Source organism: Maylandia zebra, linkage group LG16 (assembly GCF_041146795.1).
Source record: "Maylandia zebra isolate NMK-2024a linkage group LG16, Mzebra_GT3a, whole genome shotgun sequence".
In the NCBI taxonomy this organism is placed as follows: domain Eukaryota; kingdom Metazoa; phylum Chordata; class Actinopteri; order Cichliformes; family Cichlidae; genus Maylandia; species Maylandia zebra.
Genome location: NC_135182.1, coordinates 20,997,959 through 21,025,569, shown reverse-complemented (window position 1 = coordinate 21,025,569; position 27,611 = coordinate 20,997,959). Strand labels below are relative to the sequence as shown.

The 27,611-nt window shown below is 43.3% G+C and overlaps 2 protein-coding genes across 4 annotated transcripts in view; one reads left to right on the top strand and one right to left on the bottom strand.

Annotated features, from left to right (window-relative positions):
• ubr3 (ubiquitin protein ligase E3 component n-recognin 3) overlaps positions 1–27,611 on the top strand; it is a 44,733-nt gene that overhangs the window by 11,245 nt on the left and 5,877 nt on the right. For 2 of the 3 annotated variants that reach the window (XM_076875009.1, XM_004557706.3), the window contains exons 19-34: positions 7,321–7,417; positions 8,303–8,444; positions 8,761–8,865; positions 8,986–9,156; positions 9,759–9,791; positions 10,583–11,028; positions 12,260–12,348; positions 15,725–15,874; positions 16,285–16,418; positions 16,867–16,977; positions 17,266–17,466; positions 18,022–18,158; positions 20,819–20,904; positions 24,328–24,433; positions 26,117–26,217; positions 27,196–27,320. In XM_076875009.1, the coding sequence (XP_076731124.1) occupies positions 7,321–7,417; positions 8,303–8,444; positions 8,761–8,865; positions 8,986–9,156; positions 9,759–9,791; positions 10,583–11,028; positions 12,260–12,348; positions 15,725–15,874; positions 16,285–16,418; positions 16,867–16,977; positions 17,266–17,466; positions 18,022–18,158; positions 20,819–20,904; positions 24,328–24,433; positions 26,117–26,217; positions 27,196–27,320 (2,234 nt within the window). The remainder of the gene's footprint in view (positions 1–7,320; positions 7,418–8,302; positions 8,445–8,760; positions 8,866–8,985; positions 9,157–9,758; positions 9,792–10,582; positions 11,029–12,259; positions 12,349–15,724; positions 15,875–16,284; positions 16,419–16,866; positions 16,978–17,265; positions 17,467–18,021; positions 18,159–20,818; positions 20,905–24,327; positions 24,434–26,116; positions 26,218–27,195; positions 27,321–27,611) is intronic. The other variant, XM_012920930.3, reaches the window with a different exon arrangement.
• LOC143413082 (uncharacterized) lies at positions 265–6,623 on the bottom strand. Its single transcript, XM_076875288.1, has 2 exons — positions 6,488–6,623; positions 265–6,160 (listed from the first exon to the last, which is right to left on the bottom strand). The coding sequence occupies exon 2, from the start codon at positions 5,857–5,859 to the stop codon at positions 265–267; it is 5,595 nt and encodes a 1,864-aa protein (XP_076731403.1). The 5' UTR covers positions 5,860–6,160; positions 6,488–6,623.

Genomic DNA, 27,611 nt, shown 5'->3' with positions numbered 1-27,611 from the left:
GCTCATTAACGCACACTTCTCACGGGATAACCAATTCTCTGCCAGTAATCTGGAGCGGAAAAGCTCAGGTGCTTTGCCCACGTCTCTCCCTGGACATAGTCTCTCATACAAAGCGGTGGGGTGACCTCTACTGGCCACTCTAAAAACTACAGGTGAACTAACAACTGAACAGAATAAACCCATAACTACGGGGCCTTTTGTACAGCCGCCCCCAAATGTATGAAGTACATTTGCTCACAACAAAAGGCAATTTTACAAACAAAGTTACGGTGATTGTCCTTTGCCTTCGTCCGGGAGGGCAGGCAGCACCACCAGCCTCGCCACAGGTCGGGTGAAGGTCTGGTCCTTCACCTTGATGTCAGCAGACCTGATGTGCCCGTCGGGACTGGGGTGGACTTTGGAGATGCAGCCCACGAGCCAGGAAGCGCGAGGCAGCTGAGGATCTACGATCATCACCACCGAACCTTCTGTGACATCTGCGGGGGATGACCGCCATTTCTGCCGAAGCTGCAGGCTTGGAAGGTACAGCCGGATGAATCGAGACCAAAAATGGTCAGCCAGCACCTGGGAGTGCTTCCACCTCCGGCGACTCAGGAGCTCTTCTTTGGGATAAGCCACTTGAGGAAGTGCTCCGTCAGGCCGCCCCATCAGAAAGCAGTTGGGGGTCACTGGATCAGGATCACTGATGTCAGACGGGACATAACCTAGTGGTTTGGAGTTCAAGATGCCCTCCACCTCCACAAGGACCGTGTGGAGGACCTCTTCTTGAAGGGGTTGGGATCCTACTGTAGTGTAGAGTGCCGTCTTGACAGACCTAATCTCCCGCTCCCACACTCCCCCGAAATGAGGAGCCGCTGGTGGATTGAAGTGGAAGACGATCTTATGGGGAGCCAGGAGCTTCTGCAGGTCAGAGGTCATGGCTGCAAAAGCTGCTCGGAGTTCCCTTTCTCCCCCACGGAAGTTGGTCCCTTGGTCCGAGTACAGCTCAGCTGGAGTTCCTCTCCTGGCAATGAAACGTCGAAGTGCCATTAGGAAGGCATCCGTATCGATGGAGGTTAGGACATCAAGGTGGACCGCTCTGATAGTTAGGCACTTAAAGATGATGCCCCACCTCTTCTCCACACGGCGCCCGATTTTGACCTCAAAGGGTCCAAAACAGTCCACGCCTGTCGAATAAAAGGCAGGTTTGTAAAGGCGGAGGCGCGCAACTGGCAGGTCCGCCATCTTGGGAACAGTTGGTCGAGCTCTCCATCTGCGGCACTCAAGACAGGTCCTTTGAAAACGCCTAACTGCTTCCCGGCCTCTCAGGATCCAATGAGTGCGCCGAATCTCCGCAAAGACCCTCTCTGGCCCTGGATGGCGCAGGCGACTGTCGACGTCCTGGATGAACAGGCGGGTGACTGGATGTGTCGGATCCAAAACTAAAGGATGGGAGCTGGTAAAGGCGAGATCTTCAGAGCGGCGAAGACGTCCACCTACACGGATGACCTCATTCTCGTGGTCGAACTCAGGGGATAGTGCAAGGAGACGACTGCTGCGACTGATGGATTTCCCCTGCTTAAGGAGTCGATACTCCTCAGGGAAGCTCTCCTGTTGAGCTTCTCTCAGGACATCCATCTCTGCTCGAACATAGTCATAAGCCGATGAAGTTCCACCGCCTCTGGCCGCCCCATGCAACTGCGTAATAGCCGCTTCCAGCAGCTGTGTCCAGGTGTCATATTTGCTGAAGTTCGAAGTGGCGGGGTCAAAGGTGGTAGAAAATCCACAAAAGGTCTCTTTACGGAGCTCAGATGGGCCTGGAGGCTCAGCCAGGGTGCCACTTGGCTCTGGAGGCCACTGTTCTGGACCTAGGAGCAGGAAAGGAGGCCCTTGACTCCATCTATTGGGTCTGGTGAGCTCGAGAAGGGACTTCCCCCGGGTTATATCATCTGCGGGGTTCTGGGCTGAGTCCACATAGCGCCAGGTGTGCGAGTGAGTTAATTCCTGGATCTCAGCCACGCGGGTGCCGACGAAGACCTTGAAGTGGCATGACTGGGACCTCAACCAGGTGAGTACAGTTGTGGAGTCAGACCACAGCACTATTCTCTTTATGTCCAGAGTGAGCTCATTTTTAAGGAGACGGGAAAGATGAGCTCCGGAGAGGGCACCACACAGCTCAAGTCTGGGCATGGAGAGAATGCGTTTAGGGGCAACACGGGAGCGAGCCATCAGGAAGGCTAGATGTGAGCTGCCATCACCTGTCACTGTTCTCATGTAGGCCACCGCGCCATAAGCCTGCTCTGACGCATCACAGAATATGTGAATCTCTCTCTCACTAACTGCCTCCGTGATGTGCTTTGGGAGATACGGGCGAGGAAGCAGGACTTGTGCAAGGAACGGCAATTCCTCTTCCCAGGTTTTCCACTGCTGGAGTAGTTCTGGCGGAAGCTGCGGGTCATCCCATCCCCTCTGTTGATCCCAAAGGCGCCTCACCAGCATCTTGGCTCGGGTGGTGTACGGTAGGATAAAGCCCAGTGGGTCGTATTGGCTTGCGAGAACCTTATAAATATTCCGCATAGTGGGGGCGCCATAACTGATTTTGCGGTGTCTGTAACCCAAGGTGTCCGTGGGGAAGTGCCAGCTAAGGCCCAGAGTTGGCTCAGAGGTGTCTGATTTGTCTTGACTGAGCCAAAGTTCTGCACTTGTGGATCTGAGGTCTTCAGGTAGGTGGCCAATGGTGCTGGGTTCATTACTGGCCCACTGGTGAAGGACAAATCCAGCAGAAGACAGGAGGGCTCTTAGCCTGTCCACTAGGTCCCGGGCTTCTTCAGGGGTCGGCACGCTCTGGAGAAGGTTATCAACATAGAAGCACTGTCCCACAGAGTGACGTAGCGGATCATCTCCTTCCGTGTGGTCCCTGGCGTGGCGCTGCAGAGCAAAGGTTGCACAGCATGGGCTGCAAGTTGTACCGAAGGGGAGGACCTGCCATTCATAAACGGCCACCGGTTCCTCGGGGTGTAGATCCCGCCACACAAACCGCAGGAGGGAACGATCTTCGGGAAGAAGGCGAATCTGGTGGAACATACCTTTAATGTCACCACTGATGGCTACGGCATGCTCTCGAAAGCGAAGGAGAACACCAAGGAGTGATGCGCTCAGGGTGGGCCCAGGTAGAAGATGTTCGTTGAGGGCTTGGCCTTGGAACTGGAACGAACAGTTAAACACAAGGCGATCTTTGCCATTGTGGCTAACAAGGTGGTGAGGGATGTACCATGACTCATCTGCATGAGCAACCTCAGAGGGGGGCACCTTAACCACCGAACCGGCCTGGACCAACTTCTCTATCTCTGCCCGGTAGACCTTAGCTCGTTCTGGATCTTTCTGGAGCCTTCTCTCCACACTTCTCAAACTGGGAACGACAGCGTTAGGGCTAGCTTTAAGGTGTGGCATGTTCTCGCGGCGAAGGAGGGGGGTGGCATAGCGTTGGATGCCCTCGACATCTACACGAACTGTCTTCTGCTCTAGCAGGCTAACTGCATAGTTATCTTCTCTTGAACGGGTAACCACCTTGCCTTCTGGCACCGGGACAACATCTACCTGCCATAACTTCTCTACATGTTTGAGTAGCTCACTCACCTGGGGAGGAATGGCGGTCGTGAAGAGGCACTGTTGTGGCAGCGAAGAGGAACCTATAAGGCTGGAGGGACCCTGTAGTGTCCACCCTAACCTGGTGCGCATAGCGGCGGGACCACCCGGTGGACCAAGACGGACAGCTTCAGTTGGAGTGATGAGCTGTGGGTGGTCACTGCCAATCAGAAGGAGAGGTTTGACCTTCTTGAAGGACTGGAGAGGCAGGCCTCGGAGGTGTCTATACTTCCGCTGCAAGGACTCCACCGGGTAGCTGTGCTCGGCTAGGTCGATACGGGTGGCGGTGAAGGCGTTGCGGACTTTGTACTTCAGCTTAGGTTTGCCACCAGGGGAGATCTCGAATGAGACACATGATCCTTGCAGAGTTTGCACATCTTGCCTGATAGTGCGCAATGGAAGTGTCTCTGGGATGCCTTGAAGGTCAAGCTTCTGGGCAGCGGTGGGTAGCAGCATAGTCCTCTCTGACCCATCATCCAAAACTGCGTGAGTGCTCAAAGTCTTGCCATTATGGTGAAGGATGACTGGGACAACCTTTAACAGGACTTGGCCGCTCTCTGTAGGACGATCGAGGTACAGGACGCCCGTAGGATTCTCACCTTCTCGTGGGGGAGCAGACACTGAGCCATGTGGCTTTAAGAACTTCGAATTCACGTCGTGAAGGACCTGCAGATGACGACCCTGACACAGGCTGCAGGGTTTCTTGAGGGTACACTGTGCTGCCTGATGGGAGCGTGCGCAACGCCAGCACCTCTTGTTAGTCTTTATCCAGTCTGTGAGTTGTTCGCGACTCAGTTTGATGACCTCCTGACACTGACTCAGGTGATGGGCACGGTTATCGCAAAAGGCGCAGTAGGGTTGCTGCCTAGCTTTGTTTGGAGTGGTACCTGGTGACCTGGGTGAGCTCTCTGCACTGTGAAGGACCGCAACAGAGCGTCTGCTTGGTCTGACATCAGGCTTCTCTCTGGTGATCGCTGGGGTGGGCAAGCCGTCATAGTCCTGACACCAGGATTCGTACTTTAACCAGGTAGCCAGGTCATCCAGGGTGTAAGCCTGACCAGAATGGTTGTACATGCACCGACGGAAATCAGCTCTTTGCTCTGAAGGAAGCTTACTAAGGAGTCGAGCCACATGGGAGCCACACTGGAGTTCAACCTCCCCATCAGGGCCTAAAGTCTTCAGCATGCCCACGAGCGACTGGATGTGGAGAGAGAATCGCTCAAATGCGGCTGCATCCCCTCGGCGGATGTCAGGTGAGTCCATGACAGCAGCAATTCTTCTCAGGGCAAGCTGGTGGGGCTGCCCAAGCCTGTCGTTAAGAGCGTTCATAGTGTCACTGAAGGGCGTGGCAGAATGGAGGTAAGCGTCCGCTATCAACTTTGCTTCCTCCAGGTGTAGATGATCTAACAAGACTTGGTACCTGAAAAGCTCTGAACTCTCCGGGGGCAATAAGTTCTCTAGCGCCATCTTTAGACGAGCAAATTCCCCAGGATCACGGCGTGAGAGCTTGGGAATGCTTGGACGAGGCCCCCTGTAGGTCAAGAAAGGAGTAGATGAGGACGGGGATGGAGTTGACAGTGGTTGCAATGGAGGGGGGTGTGCTCTCGGAGGCGGCGCTGGAGGGTAGGTGATCCTTGGCTGAGGAGAAGTGAAACCTGGCCTAGATTCATGTGGGGGGATGATCTTACTCTCCTGTGCAGCCATAGACTCCCTCTTCAGATCCTGGAGCTCTTTCAGCATCGTATCGATGCGGTCCGCAACTGGACCCTGGCTGGAGACAGACTCCTCCTTGAACACAACAGGAGGAGGTGGTGGAGGCCAGTCCTCTTCCTCTTCAGCAGGGGGTGGCTGGAGATGAACAGCAGGGGCTCTGGGCGGTGGACTGAGCTGCAGACTCTCTACACGGTCCAACAACTGCAGCAAACTAGTATGAAGGGCCTGGACATTAGCCAGCCCAGCTTTCATCTGGTCATGCGACTGCTGGAACAGGAACCTTTCACGTTGTATATCTTCTAATTCTGCTCTCAGTGGTGTGACATGACCGTGTGAGCGGTCATCAGAGGGGTCAGACGGAGGATGGTGGGAAGAACGGGTGTCGCCTCCTGTCTCACTTTCCTCCTGGTAACCTGCACCAAGCCCGGGAAAGTCAGTCTCATAAGCTTCATAGCGGAGGGGACGCCGTACATTACGCCGTGGGCGCGCACCAAGAGCTGAGAAGTTCTGAATATCATCCATCTTGTTAGGGTAGAAGCAGCTTACATCCGGCTCGAAGGACCATTAATGTTGGGTAGATAGCTTGTACTGGAAGGACTGTAAGGTGCTAGTTCAGGTTTGCAGCTACCACTCCCCGGAGTGTCGGCCAGAACACTGCTCAAGGCCCGGATGAATGTTCAGAAGGGAGACAATGAAGACACCGAGGATAGTGCAGACTCTTGTATTGACTTCACACAGTTGAAGGTAACAGAGGTTGTCAGAGGAGCAGGTATTGCATACAGGTTTAGGTGCGTGGGCATGGATGTGTGTGTGTGTGTGGTCTCTGAACGGAACAGAAAGAAAATGCTACATTACTAAAGTGTTCACAACAATATCTCCAGAGTACATCAACATAAACACAGGCAGGAAATAAACTAACATCCCCTTTAATACCATAGGCCATATATTACCCACGACTCACACGTAGACCCCCTGAGAGAGCTAACCAGGTACACAGCTATACCCAACCACACGGCAGGAAAGTTAGCTTAGCTTAGCTTAGCTTAGCACCCGCTAGCGGCACAGACAGAAACATAATCATTTCCCCCCTAACCTTGGTTACAGTCCCAAACACATCTTATTATCACATCCTCACACATCACCAACTTACGTTGCTCATTAACGCACACTTCTCACGGGATAACCAATTCTCTGCCAGTAATCTGGAGCGGAAAAGCTCAGGTGCTTTGCCCACGTCTCTCCCTGGACATAGTCTCTCATACAAAGCGGTGGGGTGACCTCTACTGGCCACTCTAAAAACTACAGGTGAACTAACAACTGAACAGAATAAACCCATAACTACGGGGCCTTTTGTACACTGGGTCTGTGCTTTAGACTTGCAGCTAATGGGTTGCCTGCTCAACCCAGTGAGCTAAATCAGCACCCCAAAAGACTGTAATATTTAAGAGCTTTTTAAGACTAGATCTAATGAGCTGGTCGCTGAGCTTTGAATAGAAATTATGATAAAATATATATATTTTTTTATCATATTTTTAAATATTGTCTTATTTTTGTTTTATGGCCTAGAACTTACAGCAAATAGTTTTTCAAACCAACAGCAGTCATTTTAATCACAAAGCTGATATCTGATTTCTAGGGAGTTTACTTTGTTCTCCAGCAAGAAGCATATGAGGTAATATACACACATTATGGGTGGTGCATTCTTGTGAAATAACTAATTGTCTTATCCAGTTCACGGAAAGAATAAATGTTGTCACTTAAAAACGAACATATGTTAAATCTATTCTATTGCTTTTTAGATCGCTCCCTGTTATAGTTAAGAATGGGGCTCAATCTTTTGCACTAGATCTATGTCCTCAGGGCACCACTTGGGGGCAGACTTACACCACTTATGATGGTGACAGGTGAAAAACAGGGAAACCATGAAACAGTGTCACTTTGTACCTGAGATTGCAAAGCATTTCTCTTCCTTTTTTTCACTAGCTGAAGTGTGGGAGAAAGAGTTTGACCCCATCATGGTCGTTCTCAGAACAGTCTATCGCCGTGATGTCCAGTCCGCAATGGACAGATATGCAGCATTGTAAGTTTGATTTTCCCCACACATTTCTATTTTCTGTCACCTTCTAAACTCTGTATAAATGTTTCCTTTGCTCGGCAGTAGTTTTGTTGCTGTTTTCATGTTCAGTCATGACAAAAATCAGGTCGTCTCTCTTTCTGCTGGTGAAGGGACATGATTACAAAGGTCAGCTCTGCTAGGTGTTGAAGTGATTCCAATTAGATTGGTGTCGAGAGAGCTCAATATTTCAGGCTAAATTGTAATGCAGTTGTGGAAGTCTTTCTTTTTTTGATTGTCCTGAAGACGTCTCCAAGGATAAACATGTCAGCGGAGGTGAAGGAGATACTTTGGGGGTTAATTTTCTTTCTGGCTTCTGAAAATACTCATTAAACTAAAAGTGGCTCACTCTGTTTCTGTGTTTGAAATGGCAATTGGTTAGAGCCTTTGTAATTCATGGATGGATCACTCATCCGCCTCTTTCACGTACATGCTTTCAGTTTTCTCTTCAGTTTTTGTGTCCAGTACAGATGAAACTAGAGCATATTTCTCTCTCAGACATATTGAAGCTGCCTGTGCCACCTTCAGAGTCTGATACCAGCCTCATGTTGCTCATTCACACTGTTTGAATATGATGGATTACATGTCAGGCTCGCCCTGGCTCGTGTGATAATAATCCCATCATCACTAATAGAGTGCTGCCCCTCGGCTCTTCTGTTGTGTAGACTGAAATCTTTCGTGATTTATTCTGAACAGCATTCGGTGTCACTTTCCCAAACGCTTATTTCTCTCAACCTAACTCTGACTTCTCTCATTATTACTTGTATGTAATGAGTATAAAAATTGATTATTGCTAGTAATTGCTTTTTTGATTTGTTTTCTCGCCTCCTTTTTGATGATGATGTCCACTAGTTTGAAACAGTTTGGCATTCACACTGGCAACCCCTGGCCACCATACAAGGAAAGGACTCCTCTGCACCCATGTTACAAAGGTCTAATAAGGCTGTTGCACTGCAAGACGCTGCACATTGTGATATTCACTCTACTTTACAAGGTGAGTCTTTCACCCACTACCAGTGCCATATAAAACAGCCAAATCCATCGTCTCTCTTTGCAGTTTGTAGTATGACTTGGTTTGCAACTGGTGCTGAAAATTGGCGCATCACCAAATAATCATCTTCATAGTATCGATCAGGCAAGATGTATTTAAGAATACAAATTCATTGACAGATGGCCAGTTGAGGGCTTGGTATCAGTAATGAGAGGCTGATCTATGGATGCATAATAACTTAAAAAAAGCAAACACATTGACAGCTAAACCTTGTGTTATTTGTTCTCTGGGGTAAGCTAATGGTTTGATCATGTTCTAGATCTGGATGGATCATCAGAACATGTCTGAACACGTGCTGTGCATGGTGCTGTACCTGATTGAACTGGGTTTGGACAACCAGATTCAAGACAACAAGGAGGATGAGGTAAGATAATTTGCTTGGTTTAACTTGTAACCACTTTCCTCACTGTCTAGGCCCCTAGTGCCAACCAGTTTCTCACTGAGTCATTGTCGTCGTCGTCTTCTTCCTTTTTTTTTTGTTTAGGAGCCTTGCATTGAGGAGCACTGTCACGACAGCTGGTTCCCAGGCACCAATCTCCTCTCCAATCTGCACCATGTCATCAACTTTGTCAGGGTGCGGGTTCCTGAGACCGCTCCAGAGGTAAAGAGAGAGGCACCTCCCAGCACCAGCACCGAAGCTTCTTCTTATGGCCAGGTAAAAGGAAACTCGGTGACAGGCCGTGCTTGTTTGCATTAACTTTAAATTAATTTGAGTTACATTCCTATTTCCATCCTCTGTGCTAAGCTAACTGCCAGCTTGCATCATAACTATGGAAAAGGAATGAGAAAGCAGGATTTTTTTCTAAAAACATTACTGCTTTTAAAATGTGTTTAATAAATAAATAAAATTACCCATCAGATGCTGTATTCAGAATATATCTTACCGCACCACTAGGGGTGATCCTACATGGAACTAAATGCTCTGAATAAAGAGTTTGTTGTCAAGATAAAATCAAAAAAGTAGCTGAGAGTCACTTAAAGAAGGTCTCTCTCTTGTTGATGGGGTTTTGGATGGTCTGGATAGTTTTTGGCTTGTTGCCACTATATAGATTTATTCTCTAAAAACTTTGTCTTCTTAAATAGAAATCACAGCAGATTTTGACTGATTGTAGGCCTTAGTGATCTATTGGTCTGGAAGTGAGGGTGTAACTCTTCTTTTAGGTCTGTCCTGTCAAACATGTGGTTTATTTATCATCTTGCATTACTGGTTGCTTCATGCACCACTTTCATATCATGATTACTTTACTCGTTCCACAGAACTCCAGGCGTCTTTCAGGAAATTGGAGAGAGGTAGCTGTTTGTACTCATTTCTATGAAAAGACTAATGCTCGAATGAAACAATCAGCTGCATTAGCCTTTGTTTTATCTCTACTTTGAAAGACTTCTCTTGTATGTGTTTCTTTGATGCATTTCAAAGGAGTTCTGTCTTGTTGTGTTATGGTGTGTGTATGTGTGTGTAATGCTATGCTTCAGCAGTTCCCCTCCCTCTTGACTGCTGAAACTAATTACGTGTGTAATGCAGGTTTGGGGTAAACGCTTTTTAACCGCATGTCAGAATGATTGATGTTCCCTTGACTGGGCTGTATGATGTATGTTTATTTAACAGTGCAGCTCAGGTGCTTTTTTTATGTCAGGTCAGGTCAGGGCAATCCTTCAGATGGCTTGTATTTGAATTTTCGTTAGGAGTCTGGTTGTCCCAGCGCTATCAGCTGCAGTGTTCATAAAATGTCAGCTGAAATAATGAACATTTTATTTGACTTTTACGTGCACGTTCCCGTCTGAATATGGTAATGACACCGACCTACAATCCATCAAAGTCGACCAGACTATTAGTTATATTAATAATTGGAAATGGTCTAGGTGCTCCATAAAAAAATTGTGAAATTTGAAGAGCTGTGTCATGTTTCTCTTTATTGTGAGCTTCACGTGTGATATGTAATATTTATTCGTGTGTTCTTCTAGATTCCTGTACTTTTATTGATAAATAATGGATTATGGTTCTTGATCTAATGGTGTCTCACTATATTGGCCAAATATTTCATCTTTTTGTAAAGAAATGTTTGCCTTCAATGCTTTCTTAGAACCTTCGCGAAGCTCAGGTGTTCAGTCTCGTGGCAGAACGTAGAAGGAAGTTCCAAGAGATAATCAATCGCAGCACCACTGAAGCCACGCAGGCTGTCAGGCCCAAGAGCTCCTCGACACGCTGGGTTCCGCCAGGCACGCCCCCGCAGCTGGTCACAGAGATCCTGGAGATCCGTGAAAGCATGCTGTCCCTCCTCATCAAGCTCCACCAAAAGATGTCGTCTAAGCAGAACTCTCTTTCGGCATCTTGGCTAGAGGACATCGAGTCGAACCGCCTCGCTCACGGAGACGGCATAACAGCCATTGAACGTATCCTCACCAAGGCAGCCGCGCGCAGCTGCCAAATCAAGCGTAGCATCCAGGACATTTGTGGAAAGGTGTGTCCACCAGTACCACCAAAGAAGAACAGTCCCACTGACAAGAAAGCCATGGACAAAGAAGAAAGGTAATTATAACTTCAGATTTTCATTTACACACCTCCGTGCTACATCATTAACTTTATTCTTAATTTCTGTTGAGTAGTATTTTGTTATGTTTTTATGATATTGCATTCAATAATTGATCTTTATCGAACCTTTTGAAGTCATGGTATTGTTATCATTTATAAGACATGTGAGTGTAAATAAAGAGATCTTTACTATTTAATCTAATTATCTTGACTAGAGGTCCAGATGTGCAAGATGCAGATACGCTTTAATGTGTGCTTTAATGTAATGATTTCATATGTTCTTATTCGATATAAATCCACATAAATAGTGGCTCTATTGCTGCTGGCTTTGTACATCTTGTACTTGAATGGAAATGCACTCCATTGACTGTGTGAAAAGTTAAAATGTGCAGGATTTGCCTTTTCACCACACATTCACCCACTAGTCCTCTCCTTCCCCTACTTTAATGATGATGGAACGGCTTATAGCGATTTGATAACAGTCTGCTTCTGGGGTTGGTTGGCTTCACCCCACAGCTAAAATTAAAGTTACAGCCTCTTCTGTTCCCATGAACTAGATCAGTGTCCGTCACACAGCAATATAGGCAGTGGCAGTGAGAACTAAGAAGGCCATTCTTCAGTCTGGTTGTCGGTACCCCTTAAGCCATCAGTGAAACTATTGAGCTGTGACACTCCTGTCAGCATTTGTTTATGTCCTCTTATTAGGGACTTAATTTACAGTCAGCTCTCGCCTTTGTATGCACTGGTGAGAACTAAACCCACGAGATTAGCTTAATAATCAGCTTTTCCAAATTTTAAAACGCAGCCTTGTTGAAATCAGAAACATCCTGTGTGTGTGAAAATAGCCCCTGTTACATGCACATGCTATGGGTGATCAAGCAAGCTCTGCACAATAGGCATGCTTTTCCACAGAATACTGAGGGATCACTTATTCGAAGGGGAACGCTAATAATAAATCCTCTTAAAACGAAGAAAAAAATCACCATATTATGCAACACTTTCCATCAGAAATTGCTGTTTCTGTAAATGAGGGACAATCATTTATCACAGGACTGATTGTATCTCCCTCAAAACAATCTGATCGGGGGAATTAAAGCAAATTCTTTCAGTAGTTGATTAGATTATATGGAAATATAGACACATGGCATTTATTTAGTTATGATCTCAGTGACCTATCAAACAAACTACTTCATATCTACCAAAACATTTCTGTTTTTCTTTCTTTCAGGCGTCAAAGGGCTAGAGAGAGACAGCAGAAACTGCTTGCTGAATTTGCCTCCAGGCAGAAGAGTTTCATGGAAACAGCCATGGATGTCGGTAAGAAAAGGCTGACTGATCTTCTTTTTTGCCAGCTTGTTATGTATATTTTAGAGTTTCTGAGCTTAAAATTCTTAAATATGATATGTAGCTAAAGTCTGTTTGCAGAAAAGCAGCAGCAGTAGCGCCAGCTTCATGATCATTGCTCGCAGGCGTTTGACAGTTATGAAATGAAAACTGCAAAAAAACAATGCAAACATGTGCAATATCATATCACAGTATCACAGTCATATATTTCTCACCACATGGTGGCATAACCCAATCACAGCTGTTCCCTGCAGCTTGAAGTTTTATGAGTTAGTCTGGACAAGTAACACCAAGTTAAATGGCAGATATACAATTATATGCAAAGGGTGATGTGTTTCTGCATCGCAAAGTAGCACAATTACTTAGTCACCTAAAAACACACCACAAACTACAGTGTAAATAATACTGTACTATTAATTGGTTCTAAATTAATAATCAATACAGAATTTATGAATTAGATATTAAGGATCTAAGTTAGTCAATCTAGAATTAAAAGCAGTAAAGACAGAATAAATCCATAGATAAGCTGTAGCAAGTTTTCCACGGCGTTTGGATCAACCTTCATCTCCAAGTTCTTAAACTGTGAAAAATGTGAAGTATTGATTAGTATTTGCTGCTGTACTTTGTCAGAAGTTATTAGTAAATAAGAAAACGATTCATTGCTTTTTTTTTTTTTTTTTTAAACGTCCTTATTTTACCCTTAATGTCTTATATTTTTGTGCAGTACTGCAGGAGGGAAAGACCTTTTAAAAATCATAAAACACATATTACCACTTTCTGTTTCAAGGACATTTTGCCAGTGTAGCCCTTGAAGCACTGTTAGCTAAAATAAACTCATCATTGCTGTATGTTTTTCACTGGGGCAAGGTGACAGTGGGCCGAGCCCGTGCGTACGGTCTCTGCAGGCCTTTCAGGAGAAATTGCGAGTAGGGTGATCCTGTGGGAGTGTGGGTGGCTGCTAGCTGTGAGGGCACATAAGATCAAAGCACTAATGGTAGACTGGACTCCCAGGGCCCCCCTCTGACACAGCATGGTTAGCAAATGAATAATGGCCGGTGTGTTCAGAAGGACTGTTCTGATGTCTTTCTAAGCACTCGCTGCCGAGCCAGAACACCAGCTGCAGTCTCAGTGCTGGATTTTCACAACATAACATGAGTATTTCCATTATGTTGGTGACAATATCGGCACAAAGAAAAATTATTATTATTATGATTATTGTTTATTCAGTCTCCGCCTTACTCTGTTAAACAGACCCGTCTGTGAAATGCTGTATCTGTACCAGAAATACTCTGGATCATTCAGAGTCAACTTACTGCTGTTTTTTTGGGAAAAAGATCTTGCAGCTGAAATTTTAAATGTTACGTTTCAATTCACCACACATCAAATTCCTGTTTCCTCTTCTGTATTGCTGGAAGCAGAAATATCAAAGATGGCATCTTTAATTAAGCCAAATGGATGCAATTCTATGTAGATGTTATTAAGATAGTTTGTTAACTAGGATCTTTTTAGTAATATGTTGCAGTAGGACGGCAGCACAGTGATGGGGCGGTTAGCACCATTGCCTCACAGCAAGATGGTCATGGGGTTTTAAGTGTCTGGTTCTCTCCATGTTATCCTGCTTCCTCTCCCAGTCCAAAGACATACCTGGCATGAAGTTAATTGGAGGATATGAGTTGGCCATAGTTTTGAATCTGATGGTTGCTTATGAGTTGGCCCGGTGATAGACTGGCGACCTATCCGAGGTGTACCCTGCCTCTCGCCCTATGCCAGCTGGGGTAGACTCCTGCCCCCCCTTCCGCAACCCTAAATTGGATAAGGAGAGGAAATGGATGGATGTTGCAGTGGTTTAGCTGTCATGGTTTTTGATTTGGGGTCTTTTTTATAGTTTGAGTCTAACCTTTTCTAAGAACTAGGCGCCAACCTTAACATGCAATATTTTTAGGAGGGTGCCACAAATGCATGCTGTTGCTGGTGTGCTTGTTGTCTTGCTTTTTGTGTGTGTCTGTGTGTACACATGCACGTACGTTTATGGCTCTATGTACTCAGATGGCCTGAGGGTACAACTGTAGCACTGACATCTAATGCAAACAACTTTCATTTCCTCAGGAACACGGTGACCTCTCCTGCGAACATGTTTTCCCAAAAAGCAATAAATCAATTTGTAACACAGCTCGACATTTCCGCGATGTTTATTGCTCAAATTGAACACAGTTTTTAACATTTAAAATGAATTTCACATCAGTAAGTAATTTCTAGCACTGTGCCAGACTGACATGTGAGGAGTAGTAGAAAACAAATCCCATTTTAGTTCCCAGTATTTTTAAAACCCCACTGTGTATGCAGGAAGGGCACTGGGGGACATGCTTTTATTGAAATCAGTACAGATGTTTCCATTACAAGTAACATCAGAATGAGAGTGATATCATGCGTTTCACTTTTTGCTTTCCTTCCAGCACTCACAAACTAGCATGCCATCCCAGTGTCATCTGATAATACTCCAGAAAGCTTCTTTGTATGTCAGACCTTTTTGTCTTTGAGTGTCAAATAAATGTTCAATGAGACTGAGGTGGGAGATTGTGAAGGATAGTCTGTGATAGTCAGCAGCACTTCTCGGTCTTCTTTGGTTTTCAAGTAGTTTTTGTGAAGCCTTTATGTGTTTGAGTTCATTATCCTGCTGTAGTGTGAATCCTTTTCCACAGAGATGAAAACCAGAAGGTATGTCAGGCCTCTTAAAAAATCAAGAGGTACTTCTCCTCTGGAGGGTGTAGTCAAATTGTCCAGGCCACTCCAAGCATTTGGCCTTGTTTTCCCTTACAAAATGAGGTTTAGAGACACTACTAGATAGTGGTACTACTTTATCTTGTGAAGTTTGCTCTGATAGATCACGCTTTGGATCTGTGGAAGGGATACAACCAACTGACCCGTGACAAAGGCACTGACATGGTCAAACATGTCTTCTTTTTTTAAATTATTTAAAACCAGCATACTTTTTTTCGTTTATATTTTTTTACTGTGATAGTTTATTTGGATAGGAATAAAGTTTTTACACTTCAGCCATAAAAGGCTGATGGAGTATTGTCGTCGCTCCGATGGACAAGTGGACGGCGTGGACACCTAAGTTTGTGTATGTGATAGCTCGAGAAGGAGGCAACATAGTTCAAATCTCAGTGAGCAGGCCTCAAGGTCAGAGTAAGTTTTCTGAAACTCTTGTGAATATGGTTGAGAACAAGATGACATAGGATTTTGCAATTTGTGTATTTATATATTTTTTTTAATCAATATACTTTTTTCAACACTGTTACATAAAATTTTGCATGAAATGTTTGTCTTTTTGTCTTTATTGTGGCAGAATCCCCTGACACTGAAGCAGCCATGGACTTAGGAGCATCTGAAGTGATGGAGTCCGAGATCCTTTATGACTGCGTCATCTGTGGCCAGAGTGGACCTTCCACTGAGGACCGACCCACTGGCCTAGTAGTTCTCCTCCAAGCCTCTTCAGGTAATTCATTTGCCAGCAATTTCATCTTCCAACATGAAGCTTCTGACCTTGAAACAAAATTTGCTGTCAGTGACCATCAGTGGATCACCTATATTATTACTGTCTTCAGTGACTGGACACCATCAAACTTTAAGTTGAAAAAAAAATCTGTATTTCTGCTTAATTTTAATATATTTTTAGAAATCTAAGTCTTAAGTGTAAAAGTCTAAATAATAATTTATTGGTTTGAAAAATAATTGACAAATTATTGTGAATAATCCTAGTTAGCAGCCTGGATAATGTCTGCCCACTGCCACAGAGTGCAACTTTTCTCACTGGAACATCTCATCCCACATGCCATGTCTTATTCATAAAATGTTCATCATATTAACTTAAAATCATTGGGGCTGACGGTTGTTTCTGTGTTGCAGTGCTCGGGCACCGCTGCAAAAGCACGGAGCCTAAAAATCTGCCGACGAGCGACGAGGAACACGTTTACCCAGCAGACACGTGCGGCGCGGCTAATGATGTCAGGCTCACACTCATGCAACAGTTCTTCAAAGATGTACGTGATTCACAGAAAATACTGATGCCTATACACAAAAGATTAAAAAAGTCACAGATCACTATTGTGGATATGGATTTATCTTGAATCTTAAAATAGCCTCTTACTGAGATCTATTTTAAATGTATGTCACTAAAGTGAGAATCTACACCTGTTCTTAGGTGTTGAAGCTGTAAGCTTAAATTAGTCTAAAATGTTATTTATAGGCCTCTGTGACATTATGTGTGTTATTCTCTAAACAGTGATCACTCTGAGTATTGAATATAATAAATCCAAAGATGACCATTTGCTTCATAAGTAACACGAACTTATTTACATTTGTTTTATTCAGTTTGTTAAACTTCTCAGCACCTTAAAATAAAATACATTTTCCTGAAAGACAGGAGCCTGAAGATGTATTTGCATACTCTAATGGATGTTTTTTTTTTTTCTCTTATGATTTCTGCAGAGTTCCTGTCTGCAGTCAGTGTCAATAGGTTGGGATGGTGGCGTCTATGTCCAGACCTGTGGACACACTTTGCATATAGATTGCCATAAGTCCTACATGGAGTCTCTGAGGGTGAGGATAAGCCTGACCTCATGGAATAATTGTTTGCTTTATTGCTTTATTGGTCAACTATGTCAGTTGGTTAATCATTCAGACCATTACTCATGTTTAAATATCAAGAGTCTCTGTTTCCTATTTGTCAGATTTTTTTTTTTTTTTAATGTTTAATTGGAAATTAAAATTATATGATGATGTTTGGAGCTAGAGCCTTATATGTTTAGACCTTTCAGCTGAAAATGCTCTTAACTATTGAGTTTAGATTGATGATTTTTTTGTTTTGTTTTTTTTCTCCACTCCCAGAATGACCAGGTCCTCCAGGGTTTCTCTGTTGACAAGGGCGAGTTTACATGCCCGCTGTGTCGACAGTTTGCCAATAGTGTCCTCCCCTGTCGCCCTGGGAGGGGCACTGAAGCCGGTACCTGGCACACACCCACAAACAAGAAGACGTCTGTGCTCGTAAAAGAGGTGGAAGAACTTCAGGAGAAACCTGGCCTGTTCCCAGTAAGTTTGATGATTAACCCAGACAGCATGTCTTTAAATCTGTACTCTGCATTTAGCTAGTGGCCACATTGGCAGTGATATTAATGACTGAAAACAGTACTTTAGTTTGTAGCGTTGATGGAGATTGAAACAGGGCGGTTCTTTTTCATAGAGACTGTTCTCTCCTTTTCTTTTCTTTTTTTTGCTTAAGCTAGATTGATGCCAACTCTAAAAATTTCTCAAATGCCAGTGTTTTATTGTCTTTTTCAACTTTTTGTTTGCACGTGACCTGTGCACCAGACATTTTTAGCTTTCAGATGACCACAAATAGACTTGAAATATCTGCCCAATTTGTTATTACCAAAAAAATAAATAATTAAATGCAAGCAAAAGGACATTTTCTTTGAATCTTTGCAATGCATTTGTCCCATTTATCCTGTAGTTTCACTAGTCCAGCCCACTTGAGATCAAAGTGGTCTGTATGTGGCCCATGATGCAAAATGAGTTTGTAACCACTGCCTTAGGTTAATCGGTACTTTGACTTAATTTATTGTTGTTTTTGGTCTTAATCTCCAGACGGAGTCTAATTTGAGTAAAGAGATGGAGTTAGTAATCAAAGACATCAAGAACACCACCCAGAAGAAGTACATGGACTATGGCAGGAACCCTGGCTCCCCTGACAATGATTTCCTCTTCATGTATTCAGTGGCAAGGTAAGAACCAAGTTATAGTGGGATTTAAAATTTAACACTACTTATTTTCCAGGATTTTAACATTAATAACTCCTATGTGACTGTGCATTGGAAAAACCTCCATTTTTGGAAACGTTCCGAGCAAAAATACAGGGAAAGGTCAAATGTGATTAATAAATTCAGAAATTAGGGGAAATAGGGGCTTGGAGCTGTGGAAGGGATAAGATGATAATCTGTTAAACTAGTTGCTTTCTTGTGGAAAATGATACAGCCCACTTTCATTCAGATCAGAAGCATTAGCTTAACTTCTGTTGTTTGTGAAGTAGTCTCTTTAACCTGCTTTCCAGTCTTAAAGGATGCTGCATGAGAGTATTCAGTTTACAAGTGACTGTGATTGTGTCTTGTTACGTTTTTGTTCTGTGTGACATTAATAAACAGAATTCTTCTGAACCATTTTGTCTACATCAAACAGACCTTTTACCTTATGGCAGATTGAACTTGAGTATAAGGAGCTTTGTGAGAACTCAGTCCTTCAATCGCTGAGCAGTTTTTCCCTGTATAGAGGAATACTTGGCACCCTGAATACATTTTTTTTTTTTTAAAGGTATATTTGGTGTCCTTCTAGCCTTTATGGATTCTTTTTGATTCACTGCATTCCTTCATGGAGCTCCTCTTTCTCCACAAACTCACACAGTTTTACACACTTGAACACACCGCTGACTGTTGGCTGCAGCGCTTTAGATACCTTTCTGCTCTTTCTTTTGTCGGTTAATGTCAGATCTTCAACTTGAATAGCAATGATCCTTCATGCAAACAGACAGTAGAATCCTCTCTTTAGTGTGAACAAAGTCTTCTCTAGTTTTTTACTCCTGAAAGGCTTCTGAATAACTGATACTGAAATTCAGTACTGGAGTTTATAAGTTGTACAGCAAAAATTCTGGACCGAAATGCATAGTTTCTTGAGTTGTTTCTCTTTGTGCTTCTCATTGTTGGTCTTAAAAGTGTTTTCCAAACCAGTATAAGCAGCTTTGTCACGATAGTCTGCAATAAAATAATACTCACTCTTACTCCCTTCCTACTGATTATGTCTGATTGAGGATACAGTGATTACACACTCTGAATGCATCTTTCAGGTGTTTCTTCTCACCAAGTTATGGCAAGCTCGCCAAATCACATCTCTTTTCTGCTTGTCTTGGGATTAACTAGCAGTGTGCAGTATTAATTGCATCAATCGTTAGCCACAAAATATACTGGAATGGCTGAAAAGTCAAAATTACACAGTCCTTTCTCTGGGTTTTTTGTATGTTCTCAGCAGACTGGTCACAGGTAAGAGAAATGACTGCCCTCCAGTTCACCTTGGGGTCTCTGACTCCACCCCACTCCCATTCCAAAAACTTTGCCCTTTTTGAAGCGTAACCACCGAGGCCTTTTGCCCACCCAATGCTGTGGTTCCCTCAGCCCTCCGCCCTGAACGGAATGATCCCTTGAGTGTGTCTGGGTGCCTGTTGGCTCTCTGAAGTTCAATGAACAGCGCAAATTGCCTGAGGAGTGGAAAATTCCTCTGTCACAGGGGTGCTCTTATCAGCAAAAGCCAGATGGAGCTTCACCGCGGCTGCATTATCTAAGTGAAATTGCTTTTTCTCCCAGGAAACCCGAGGATTTGCCCCCCTCCTCATTGGCCCACAGGAAGAAATGGCCAGTGATAGGCTAAAAACAGGCCCAGATCAGTCTTATTTTAGCGATGCCTATCTGTTTTTACCATCAATGTACTTTTTACCTATTTTTTTCAGTGTTCTAGTTCTCTGTGTGAAATAGCATGAATTAAAATTCAGAAGGAAAAATGTGTCGATATGCATGAGAAATCCGTATTGGGGATTATGCACGAACTGTATTCGGAAAGGCTTTTATGCTAATGGTTTAGCTTGTGCAAAATCAGTCTTGGAAAGCTGTCACTTATTTGATATGGAATTGCTGCTGCAAAACAGGCGCATTAAATAGCAAATGGCGTGACTAGGCAGCATCCTTCATCTTCCTAATCAAATTGGTAAAAGAGCCAGGCCATGTAACCAAAAGCTGAATATGTTGATCCTCAGCCATTTATGCCAATACACACACACACCTTCCCTCACAGACAACCGTGCTCTCTGCTGTTGTCCTGTAAGGAAGTTGGCTTTTTTTTTTCTTCTTAAGTGGCAAATGTCTCAGTTTATACAATTGGGCAGTATTAACACCTATTAATAAACATGCATTTTACGTGAAATAAGTTTGCTAGGTCAAAAGTAAAATATTCTTAAATGGATGATCCATGTAAGCTATGATGCTGTTGATGCTGCTGCTCGAAGAACAGAGCCAGCTGTGTAGACGAGCCTGGAAACCTCTTCTATCGTATTGATGAAAACTTGTAAATGGTGCTTTTTATAATGTTTAATTGAGTCTTAACACTGAAGAAATCTGCTTTAGCTCTGGTATATGTATACAGTATAGTACCTTTGTGTCTGCTGCCAACTTGGTTCAGTCTCTGTTTAAAAGGAGATTTTGAATCTTAGACTTTCACCTGAATATGTGCAAGGGAGATGTATATGTATTTTTGTGCATGTCTAGTGTGTTTCACGTGTGTACCAGCTGAATTGTCTAATATGTGTACCTCCTGTCTGCTAATGCTCATGTCTCTGTCACCTCAGGACAAACCTGGAGTTGGAACTTGTGCATCGAGGAGGAAACTTGTGTTCTGGAGGAGCCAGTGCAGCTGCCAAACGCTCATGTCTCAGTGAGTAGCTTCTCTCTCACTTGCTCTTATTTTTATATTTTTATTAATTTTCGACTCGTTGTATTGGATCCTATATTCCATACCATGTGTGACACTTGTGGCTTGATACTACTGCCTCTTTTAAATGTTAAAAGAATTACAATTTAACGAAATTCAAATGAACAATTCAAAAAAAATAATCTTGATTTATTTTAATATTAACAATCTGTGTCTCCTGTCAAACATACAGCAAGACGTGTGTTTATAACAAAATGTTTTCTCAGAAAAAAAGGGCCACAACATCAAAAAAGTTCAAAAACAAATCAATTAAAAGGATAGAATGAAGCCAAAATGACATGGGTCACAACAAACAAGTATTTCTGTTAGATCTGAGGCTCCAAAAATGTTCAAAAATGGTCCCCAGGCTGGTTGAATCTCCTCGAAAGCATGACATGAAAGTTAAAACCACAGTCTAACCAAAAGTTCTCAGGTAAGGGGATTTTTTTATTACACACACTGGATAGCAAAAACCCCCTATCACTGAAAGCAGACTACTCCTGGGTGAACCAAGGCCAATACAACAAACGATAATGGCTGTATTCCAAGGAACAGTATACATCATTTTTTTTGTGTAGTTTAATGCTTCATCACGTTTTTATTATCAGATTTAGCCTATATGTCTATGTTAACAGTTCATTTTCCCCAGTAATGATCACGTATACTTTTATTTCTGAAACTGACACAGAAACCATGATACAAACTACAATATCATATCAAACAGTTGTTGAAGCAGACTAGAAATCCTTTAACTTAATGAGTTTCAGAAAAGTGTTGTATTAACTGTTTAGGAATGCAGTTATTTTTACACATTTTGCTTTTTTTCTTTTCTTTTAAACCCCCTCTAACGAAAATCAGTTGATGAGTTTAATGTAGTTTTTGGAAAATTGTCTCATATGTCGTGTTTACAGTGTAAGACAAAGTTGGTGCAGGAAAAGAATAAAATGTAAATCTTTGGTGGCGCAATAACAGATTCTGAAATGTGTTTTTAGGTTTAATATCAGTTAGAGTGACATGTGTTACTACAGGTGGATGTATCCTGTTCTCCATCAGCTGGTATGTAATAAATTGTCTGACTTGCAGTCAAACCCATTCTTGGATTTGACTTCTATTGCTGAGGGGGGAAAAAAAACAACCCAACAACAAAGGGTCGATTAGAAATGGCAGGAAAGGATAGATGGTGTCCCAGGTGAGCAGTTGCAGCAGTCGGGGTAAATGAAGCTGACAAATGGGTCAAGTGCTGACTTGGTTGATTGTGTCACAGCTGACAAGGGCATCTGTCTAGGGCAGGAGGAAAACTGTGATCTTAGCTGAATCTCAAAGGAAAAGCAGAACATTGCATTGAATTATCAGTTCTTAGAAGATAAATTAATCTCAGATGTAATCAGTTGTAAAATAAAAACGAATAAAGGATGGATTATTGCAATAGGAAGTGTGAATGGTGAGTCTGGAGAGAGTTAAGGTTGTCGTGTAGCCTACACGCCATTCTCCATTTGTTTAATTGTTCTGTCAAAGTTGCGGCGGCTGCAGTGAAATGGCCTGTCATCCCTGAGTGGCTGAAAAGAGATTTCACTCCAGAGGTTTGCCATTTTTGAGCTACATTAACCATGTAGCCATGCTGACAGCCAAATTTACTCAGTTGCAGTACATTAGTGCTCATTCTTCTTAGGGAAATGGATTTAAAGGGAAAACAGCCGACGTCTGCTAACTGTGAGAGCCCATGGGGGTTTTCCTAAGCTTGTTTCCCAGTAGGGGTTTGGTCTTTTCAAATGACGAGGATACGATTGACCACACAAGCAAGAGCTCTTCAATTCCCCTGAGATGAGCTAAATCAAATCTGAAAAGTCCAGGCTTGAAAGTGGCATCAGTTCTGGGTTTATTAAACTGCAAACATTTGAATTAATCTTGGGGACTACATGGCTCCTACTGTGCAGCGACATTAAAGGCGACTCGTGCTGACCTCAGTTGTTGGTCTTCTAGTACATGGTGAGTGTCAGCGGTGATATTTGTGTTCTTTGATTGTGTGTGGCTGATGTGATTTTTTTTTTCTTTTTTTTTTTTTTACATGAAGACCACTGTGCAGTGAGATGTGAGTATGCAGCAGTATTCCCTCAGTGAAAGTCTCTGCTGACGGTTTTAAAGATCTTTTTCAAAATGTGGTTATGGTTTAATAAATCTCATGTCTGACTGGATTTTAGCTGCTTTGGTTTCCGGCTTTGGTTTTAAGGGTTTACCGACTGTCCATCCGTCTGCCCATCTCCTTAACTGCTTATCCATTTCAGCATCCCGGTTCTCTCTGGGTACTCTGGCTTTAAAGCCAAAAGTCAGTACTAATTATCATTCACGGAAAACGGGGGAAATCAAAATGAAGGTGGGGAGTAGGGTTGATCAGATTGAATAAAGGGTTAGGATTGAGAGACAAGAAGACTTAAAGAGTACAGCAATTAACTGATGGAGCACCGCAGTTTTAATTACATTAGTATATGGGATTTTAATTTCTGTGATCTAGCATAAGAAACAACAATCGTCATTAGCGACATCTCTCCTCCATTTCTTTCCTCTGCCGGGTTAATTCCTGGTAAGAGGTGAGTGGTGGTGAGGGATGAGAGGAAATGGGCTCTAGTGAAGACAAATGGTTTTCAATTGAGGACTGAAAGACTTTTTTATGCTGTGCCTGTTTTTTACCTGTGGGGGGCAGTGTTGCTCCAAGTATAGGTGGCACGCACAAAAGTCAAATTTGCAGTGGTGATTATTTGAAGCACTTTGCTGCATTACAGCGTGATAATTCATTGTCAGCCAGAATCCAACAAGATTCATGTTGGTCATTAGAAATGTTAAACAGAAATATGTTGCATATATGTCTGTACCTCACAGTCAGACTATATAAAACTTGGTGGTTTATTGGAACTAGCATCATTTAATTTTGAGGTTGAAGTTAGATTTAAGAAAGCCTGATTAATTTGTGCCAGTACTCCACTTTGAAACATTATAACTAAATTCTATATAGTCGGACATTTCCCTGCTTTTTGTGTCTCGGCATACATTTTGGCACTCGAAAGGAGTCCAGACAAAGACAGTTGAGGCTCTGAGGTGTCCTGCTATTAAAGCATGCGTATAAACATGCAAAACTGTGTGCACAGGAGGTCTGTCTTCATGTTCCATTAGTTTCACATCGAACAGGTGCAGCCCGACTGAAGAGTTTGCTCAAGGCTATCGAAATAGAGTGAGTCCATCTGGCCTGGCCTGGTTTTATCTGAGCTGAGCATTAGCCTACAGTCAGCCCGAGTCAAGTGCTTTCATCGTTTGATCTACGTTAAACGCTGCCATGACAATAGACACAGAGATGAACCTCATAATAATAGTGTGTTTTGTCTTTGCCTCTTTCAGATCAGCTGTTTCACGTGTTGGCCATGCACATGCGTCTGTACAGCATCGATTCAGCCTACAACCCCTGGACGAAGTTGACTCAGATTGTACAAATTAAAGAGGCAGAGTGAGTGGCGTAAAGCCTTAAGTACCTCTGCTAATGGGAAATCTATAAATCTTTTCATATGTTGCTCATACCTTCTAGGCTTTACTGGTTCTCACACAGCTCTGCCCCCACCCATCGACATAAACATGCAATCAGAGTGCCACTTTGTCCTCTCTCTAAACACCACCATTTCCTCCTGCCCCCAGCCGCTTTTCCTCCACACAAAGAGGTGCTAAAAACAGAAAAGGGACCATGCTTGGTTTCCATAGATACCAATAATTGGTACATCTAGCAAATTACCGGGCACTCCACAGAGAGCGAAACGACCCTTTCGAATTCACTGTACTGAGAAACAACGCCATCACACGAGCAGCGCGCCTCGCCTTTCAGCTCTCCACCTAGCTTTGCACTCATTCGCGCACGTCTTTCTCTGCCTTGAGGACTACTTTACATTTGAACATCTTAAAAATATGAATTTTCTTGCATGCTGTAAAAAAAGAAATTAATTTAAGTGCTTGCAAACATTAAACAATACAGTACAAGTCTTTGCAACCTTTCTTCCCTGTTAGTGTTGTAAGACAGCTTTTACACCTGTTACTGTTAAGTGCTCGCAGCCATACAGCACTCTCAGTGGACCCATTTGCCGTTTAAAAATACTTTGTTAGGGTTTTGGGAGGAGCAGTGTCATTGACACCCTTAGGCAGTAAACCCGATATAGTCTGGTTAAATAGGGCAGAGAGAGATGTTTCTACATAGATGCAAAACATTTCTCTCACCTTATTGTTTATGATAGAAACGAGAGTATTCCAGTAAAATTTGTTCGAAGGGACGGAAGGTTGAAAGCTCTCTTTTCTAAGGCTTTCTTCAAGTGCACAAAGGAATTAACTGGCGAGTGGTTTGGTAATGGAAGGTATTATTCTTTAAGTGCAGTTCCTCTAGTGCAAAACCCTCAAGGCCTTTCAAGGGTAGAGCGGAGATGGGGACCTCGCTAAATTGTCAACAGAACAAAAGATATTTAAATGGAGATGTCATGGCACACAAATTGAATATGTAACTAAGGTTGCATTAAAGATACAAGGAACGCCTTTTCAAGCCTTGTATTAATTCAGCACATTTACACAGCAGGACCTTTGTTCTCATGCCTTTTAAAGTCCTTTCCACATATTCAATAAATAACATTGCTTCCCTTATCTACCTGCTTATATAGATGGCTTTTTGCAAGTCAGACATAGACATTACACAGAGATGTTCCTTATTACTTTATTAAAATATGGCAGGATGTTTACAGGCAGAGAAGGTCTAAAATTTGCATGATATTTCTGCCACAGGTTGGTCTTGAAATCTATTTCACTGTCGAAGCTTAGAAACCTCCGTAAGCACAAATCAAGCTCATCTCCACTTCTAATTGTAAAACCAACAATTCTGACATCTGCTTTATCATTTAAAGTGTTTGAAAAAGAGTCCAGCTGTCCTGTATATTCAGGTAGCTATACACAAATGTCAATCAACAAGAAGTGACAGGTTTTATTATTGTATATGTCTGAAAGATGCATGCAGAACTGCTACAGCTAAGCCGTTTGCATATTCCTTTTTAATTTGATGAAGGGATACTTGTGCTTTGTCCAGTATGTGCTTTCCAGGGTTTCCCAGATATTTGACTTGAGGTTAAACTTAAGCTTTTTTTTTTTTTTTTGCTTTTTGCAGTTCCTTTGATGAAGAGAGGCCTGAGGTACCCATGCTGTTTCGAGACGTCCCGTCGCTCCTGATTATCTTTGTGTTAACGATGCCCCAGCCTCTGCGTAAAGGTACAGTAACTCTCTCTGCATCATGGCACTACAAGGCAGCAGGGGCTTTCTCAGTGGATGCACCACAAGGGAAGCCCCATTATCAGTCGTAATCCAGGCTGAGGAGAAAATGAGAAGCATTTTGCATGTCTTATCTCGGTTGCTGTTGCTGCTTTGGCTGTGTGTGGGGGGGATCGGGAAGACGTGACCCAGACTATGGGGGTGCTCTCACCTCCTTTGTGGTGCCCTTCATTTCTGCATCTGCCCCATCTTACTTCTAAACTGTGCAGAGCCACCTTAGAGACCTAAGTGGAAGAATCATTAGTGAGTTCTGGAACATGAACAAGGCAGATTTAACAGAAGGGTTAGCTCATAAGTGGAAATGGCTGCATTTTAATTAATTGGATGTCTGTTAGATATATTTTTGTTTTAAGGATTGCCATATTAGTCTCAAGATGGTGCTGCTTAGTAGCACATGGCACACCACTGCGAACTGAAGATATATACTGATTATTACAGTGTTCTGGAAGATGGAGAATATACATTTTATTTTAGAGTGGTGAGAGATGCTCGTGAATTAACATGCACATGCATTTTCAGGTGGATTCCTTTATGGGAAATGGAAGGAGCAAGACATTTTCTGTCTCCGAGAGGTCCTCTGCATGTGATTCCTATAATGGGAAAAGCCCAGTTTTTAAAATTCTATGCATAATTGTGTGTAGTGACACTAGTTACAGTGACCAGGACAGAAGCTGTCAGCAACCCCTTTTTTCTGCAGAAAACAAATTGCACTCTTTGTTGCTCTTTTCAGTCACCAAGTTAAATACCTTTCAGGCTACATTTTCCAGCTGAAACACTCTGCTAATTACTTTGCAACACAATGCCCCTGTGAATAACAGCCGTCCTCCTCCAGCGAGCGTGTTTGACGAGAGAAGATCTTCATGTGGCACAATGCTCACAGTGTCACCTTTTGTCCTTTTTTCTTTTTTCTTTTTGTAGAGCACTTTACCTGCGTGGTGAAGATGTTGTACAACCTGCAGTTCACTCAGGCTCTGGCTGCACTGTCAACAAAGTTCAGCTCAGAGGAAAGGCAGGCCTGGAGCACATCTGGAGCACTCAAGAAGGTAAAAATGAAATCGCATTAGTGTCGTCGTACTTTTCTGTTCCCCCCTCTCCTTCGCACAGAGTGGTGGCTGCAGGGGGAGACAGAACTACTTGAGTTTGTGACCTTTCTGCTAGTGATGCAGTACACTGCCCATTTCTTATTTTGTATTGATATTTATTCTATGGCATTGTGTTTATTTTTGGCCTTTTACTTGAATTTCTTTATTTGCTTTGTTTTTTTTCCCCCTTTCTCCTTTGCCTCTCGTGCAGTTTGCCTCCTCCTCTCTAGTCGGTGAATCAGCAGTCATTAT

Excerpts from the sequence above, each read along its gene's own strand:
- LOC143413082 (XM_076875288.1), bottom strand. The coding sequence starts at position 5,859 with ATGGATGATATTCAGAACTTCTCAGCTCTTGGTGCGCGCCCACGGCGT.